The sequence below is a fragment of the Protomyctophum bolini genome, assembly GCF_963924005.1.
Source record: "Protomyctophum bolini genome assembly, chromosome: 15".
NCBI classification, from domain to species: Eukaryota; Metazoa; Chordata; class Actinopteri; order Myctophiformes; family Myctophidae; genus Protomyctophum; species Protomyctophum bolini.
The window spans coordinates 32824227-32829530 of NC_137876.1; the positions used below are offsets into that span (position 1 = coordinate 32824227).

General features: G+C 43.2%; 1 protein-coding gene across 2 annotated transcripts; it reads left to right on the forward strand.

The window, feature by feature from the left end:
• Positions 1-347: 347 nt before the first annotated feature.
• Positions 348-3250, forward strand: LOC308330148 (tubulin alpha chain-like). Of its 2 annotated transcripts, XM_080784871.1 has the most exons (4): positions 348-461; positions 1546-1768; positions 1902-2050; positions 2153-3250. In XM_080784871.1, exons 1-4 carry the CDS (start codon positions 420-422, stop codon positions 3119-3121), a joined length of 1383 nt encoding a protein of 460 aa, XP_080640997.1. In that variant the 5' UTR covers positions 348-419; the 3' UTR covers positions 3122-3250. The 2 variants fall into 2 exon arrangements, with proteins under 2 accessions (XP_080640997.1, XP_080640996.1); XM_080784870.1 differs by having other exon boundaries at positions 1902-3250.
• Positions 3251-5304: the final 2054 nt, after the last annotated feature.

The following is a 5304-nucleotide window of genomic DNA, read 5'->3' on the forward strand; positions in this document are numbered from 1 at the left end:
ATTCAAAAATGGTAAAGTATAAAAGACGGATACCATTATCAAGACAAAAAGATGGTAAAACTGAAAACAGTATTAATGTTAACTTTACCTTTTGGAATGAAACGATATTGTCCTCTTAAAGTCTGTAAAATTGCATGTATCCCTATGGGCGAAATATGCCGCTCCCCTTCAAAGCCAAACCCGGACGTGAACCGGAAGTTGTGGAACGTCATCGTGAATAGGGCTTATTAGTTGCGTGCCCGTTACAGATGCTCTGATGATGCTGCGATTAATAGCCGATCTACAAGGTCATTCGCTTCGCGATACGACGCGTTGACAACTTGTAGATCGGCTATTACACGGCCGCAACCAAGTATACATCACGTGTAGTGACCATAGACTATAAAGGAAGGAAGTGATACGGCTGGTGAATCAAGTCAATGTGGTGGTTTTTAAGGTTTCAGCATCGAACAGACAAAATGGTGAGTAGGCTACTAGTAGTAACAATTCTATTTTTTCGGAATGTCTTCGAAACGCTTTAATCTATCTTAATTCGTCTAAAATTGACTGCGACTGACTTGTTTCCCCAGGGCCTGATTTAGTAGATAATTTCCCCCCAGTATCCATGTTAAAACAGTTAAAACAAAATGCACAAGGGTAAAAACACGAGAGAAAGGGCAATGCAGGTGGGGGTAATACAATGAGTATATCTGATTTGACGTGAGGTTAGTTGGGGCATATTAGCTTTAGCTCCATCTGCACCCCCCCCCCCCCCCCCCTTCCGCTGAGTTAGCTATGGGTGAGGTCACAGATGCGGCTAGATTTTTGGTGGGCCTCCTCTTGTCCACGCATATTTTTTGTTTTGTGGCTGTAGTAGCCTAATACCCATCTGTAGAGACCTGACCTGACAAACTAATGTCACAATGTAGAGGTTTGTTAATCAATTGAAGGAGATTAGATCTGTAGGCTCACTGTTAGCTCTGCTCCATAGCTCTAATGCGTTGCATAATAGATCTAAATGCAACGCATTAGAGCTATGGACCAGAGCTAGCTCACTGTGGGCTTTGCTACACTAAATGGAACAGTAACGCCTGTAATGGGATGTAGCATTATACCATTGACGTCAATATGGCTGGCATTTATTGTCCAAGCCTGACTGTCAAGCCCGACTGTCTCATTGTCATTCACACACCTAACCCACCCATGATTTAGCTACAACTTTGTTTTACCCTTCTGTAGTTTAAATGTACAACTTTGCCTAGGCTATCATGCCCCTAAAGCATTGTCATGTTGGGTAAAATAAAGTCTCAAATCTCCTATTGCATTATTAAAACTCTACCTTTGTTTGATGTACATACTAGCTTCACTCCACATCATACAATGGTAGAGTGAAGCCATCAGGCCCAATGTGCCTAGGGATGAGGGCTAGCCTAGGGAGTGGCTGACATTACTTTTATTTTAGTCTTGGTGACATTGTATTTACAATTTCCAGTTTATTATTATTTTTCTCCTCGCAATCAATTGAGAATTCTCATTTCTTTTTTGGGGTTTTTACTTCCTTTACAGCGTGAGTGTATCTCTATGCATGTGGGCCAAGCCGGAGTCCAGATGGGCAATGCCTGCTGGGAGCTATACTGTCTGGAGCATGGCATACAGCCTGACGGACGGATGCCCAGTGATAAAACTGTTGGTGTAGCAGACGACGCCTTCAACACATTCTTCAGTGAGACTGGAGGAGGACAGCACTTCCCCAGGGCCGTCTTTGTTGACCTGGAACCCACTGTCATTGGTCAGTAGGTGTCAATTGAATAATTCATTATAGTAAGACTTTCATTTAATTAACAAAATGTACTGTAAGAAGCCATTTTCTTCAAAACTTTGAACAAAGTAGTCGACTAACCTTAAGAACTTTCCATTTACAGATGAGGTGCGTACAGGAACATACCGCCAGCTGTTCCACCCTGAGCAGTTGATCACAGGAAAGGAGGATGCTGCCAACAACTATGCCCGTGGCCACTGGTCCATTGGCAAGGAAATCATTGACCTGGTCCTGGACAGAACTCGCAAGCTGGTGAGAACTCTAACTTGGCTGTTCTTGGCCAACTGCTTTTCTTGTGTAGTTGGCTTCAGTTTTGACAGACTAAAGATGATTTTTCGTTGTTTCTCCTTTCAGGCTGACGCGTGCACTGGCCTCCAGGGGTTTCTCATCTTCCACAGCTTTGGTGGAGGCACTGGGTCAGGCTTCACTTCCTTGTTGATGGAGAGGCTCTCTGTCGATTATGGGAAGAAGTCTAAATTTGAGTTTGCCATCTACCCAGCTCCCCAGATCTCCACTGCTGTCGTGGAGCCCTACAACTCTATCCTAACAACCCACACCACTCTGGAGCACTCCGACTGTGCCTTCATGGTGGACAATGAGGCCATTTATGACATCTGCCGGAGGAACCTGGACATCGAGAGACCAAGCTACACCAACCTCAACCGGCTAATTGGCCAGATTGTCTCTTCAATCACTGCCTCTCTCCGCTTTGACGGTGCCCTGAATGTTGACCTGACGGAGTTCCAGACCAACTTGGTGCCATACCCTCGTATCCACTTCCCCCTGGCCACCTATGCACCAGTCATTTCTGCCGAAAAGGCCTATCACGAGCAGCTGTCTGTTGCAGACATCACCAATGCCTGCTTTGAGCCGGCCAGTCAGTTGGTGAAGTGTGATCCTCGTCATGGTAAATACATGGCCTGCTGTCTGCTGTACCGTGGAGATGTGGTGCCCAAAGATGTCAACCCTGCCATCGCAACAATCAAGACCAGGCGCAGCGTCCAGTTTGTGGACTGGTGCCCCACAGGCTTCAAGGTGGGCATCAATTACCAGCCTCCCACGGTGGTTCCTGGTGGAGACCTGGCCAAGGTCCAGAGGGCTGTATGCATGCTGAGCAACACGACGGCCATAGCTGAGGCATGGGCTCGTCTTGACCACAAGTTTGACCTGATGTATGCCAAGAGGGCCTTTGTGCACTGGTATGTTGGTGAGGGCATGGAGGAGGGAGAGTTCTCTGAGGCCAGAGAGGACATGGCTGCCCTGGAGAAGGATTATGAAGAGGTGGGCACTGACTATGAGGAAGAGGAAGGAGAAGAGTACTAGAATGCCACTCTGAGAATTTGTTCATTTTCCTTTCTCATGATTAACTTGATCACTTGTACGTTTGTGTAATCTGAATTTTAGAAGGTGTTAATGTTTTAAGGCCAAGTTGTATTAAACAAATGTAATGAACTAATGACACTGTTTGGCGTCTGAATTTTCTAATGATTGACCAACTGTGGTAGCCTGTGTTGGTCAGGTACAGCATAAAATGTCACAGCACCTGGGATGTCTACATTCTAAAAATTGATTGAGTTGTCAAATGTTTACCCTATACATGCAAGCTACTCCTTGCAAGCCAATATGTGCATTTAAACAGTACATCATTCTTCAGTTTTCTATTTCAGTAATGGGTGAAATGCTAGTGTTAACAATATCTAAAAGCAAAATGATTAGAACCTTGAAATGCAAGCTCCCAAAGTCATTATGGGCTGACACACTGAATTCCCCGGAGCCTTTATTCTGAGAAGAAATTGGATTTGCAATGCATTTGTGAAAACTGTGGACTCAGGGGTTGGACTAATGCATTTTCGCTGTAAGGGTAACATACAGCTCCTTCTCAAAACTAGAATATTGTAAGTTAATTTTCTTCAATATAAAGTGAAGCTGTTCAATTGTGCATTTTTAATCAAATGTTGACCATTTGAAAAGTATATCAATGTATGCAGTCAATACTTGGTCTGGGCCTTTGAACAAATTATTTCATCAATGGGATGTGGCATGGTGGTGATCAGCCTTTGTCACTGTTGAGGTGTTATGGACCAGGTTTGCTTTCCTTACTTTACTGTTTTAGGTTAATTGTGGCAGTGTGTATAACTGCCACAGAAACCCTTGACGGATGATTTCAATAGTTACCGGTATATGATTTCACAATTCTGCAAAATGCAATAATACTGCATTAATTTGTTAACTGTCAGTTGACTGCATATAAAATATATTTATTCGTTATAATGTATATTGATTGAGTTTCCAGAGATTCTTTCTAAACAATATGTCTTCAAAGTTAGTGAATAGTTTATCTGGACCTCGTAGTAGTAGTAGAGTAGTCTGGTAAACATTGTGTAACACCTTATAGAGTAGTCTGGTAAACATTGTGTAATAGTATTGTAATTAAACTAGAATTTTGTGCGCGCTACGCGCGCACTCATCCCAGAGCGACTTCGCCACGCACTATGGGAAGAAATAAATGGCGGGAGTTGACTCCACATGTAGTAACGAATGGGTTATTGGAAATGTACCATTGTTTTGTCCTGAATATTTCCACAGCCTAAGTACTAAAGGATTGTGACTGTGGGACAGACATACAGTCTGACATACAATAGGCTACACGTGTGCACAGTGAATAAACAATGACCTATATGCCCAGAGTTCTTAAATTAACATAGTTGGATTTTAACAGAAAGACTGATAGATATTTCTCTCCATATACATATCAAAGACAATGCCATAAATCAGTCAAAGTAAGTGACAGACTCAACAGTAGCACACAGCATGCAAGGCAGCGATGCATGCATGCAAACATGTTTGTCCAGCTGAGATTTAGTGTCTCCATCTCTCTGTGGAAGAGGTTGCACATGACCTGTACGGCCACACTGAGGTGCTCCAACACAAACACAGACACAAAACAACACCACGCTGTTTGTCCAGTTGACCCAAATCAACACCAATACCTAGCCTGTTTGTCCAAAACACACTATCTGCTCGCCACGTTTCTACTTCGCCACAACCTAATGTTAGTAACAAATGTAGGGGAGAGCCGCCAAGGTTGTAACGCTTCACGGTTGTAACATGGACGTTATCTCTTGATTGGTCAACGCCACCATGACGCCATCGCGTCAGTATGTGTAGAGCAACGTACTCTACGTGCCCAGGAAGTTTGAAGTGTTTACCTTCAAAATGCGTATAATTTTACACCTGGAGTATATGTGTGCTACAATTTTTGTCTTTGGTGTTGGTGAATAAAAATCCCCATGGATGTGTTCATGCTTATGTTCTTCATGAGTTTGCATCGTGTTTAGACGGAATTCACGTTCATTCTGGTCTGTAAGCAACTGCAAAGAAAACTTGCAAAAGCGGGTCATTTGTAACATGTGTTACAAATGGTCCGCTTCCATTCAATGCCATTATATGTAGGCCTAATATTGACATATTTGACATATTGGCCAATATTATATGTTCTAAATTTG

Bases quoted from the DNA above. Each gene is read 5' to 3' on its own strand.
- LOC308330148 (XM_080784870.1), top strand. From the start codon at position 420: ATGTGGTGGTTTTTAAGGTTTCAGCATCGAACAGACAAAATG. The intron at 462-1,545 runs GTGAGTAGGCTA...CTTCCTTTACAG, and splicing joins AGCATCGAACAGACAAAATG to CGTGAGTGTATCTCTATGCA. The intron at 1,769-1,901 runs GTCAGTAGGTGT...TTCCATTTACAG, and splicing joins CCTGGAACCCACTGTCATTG to ATGAGGTGCGTACAGGAACA.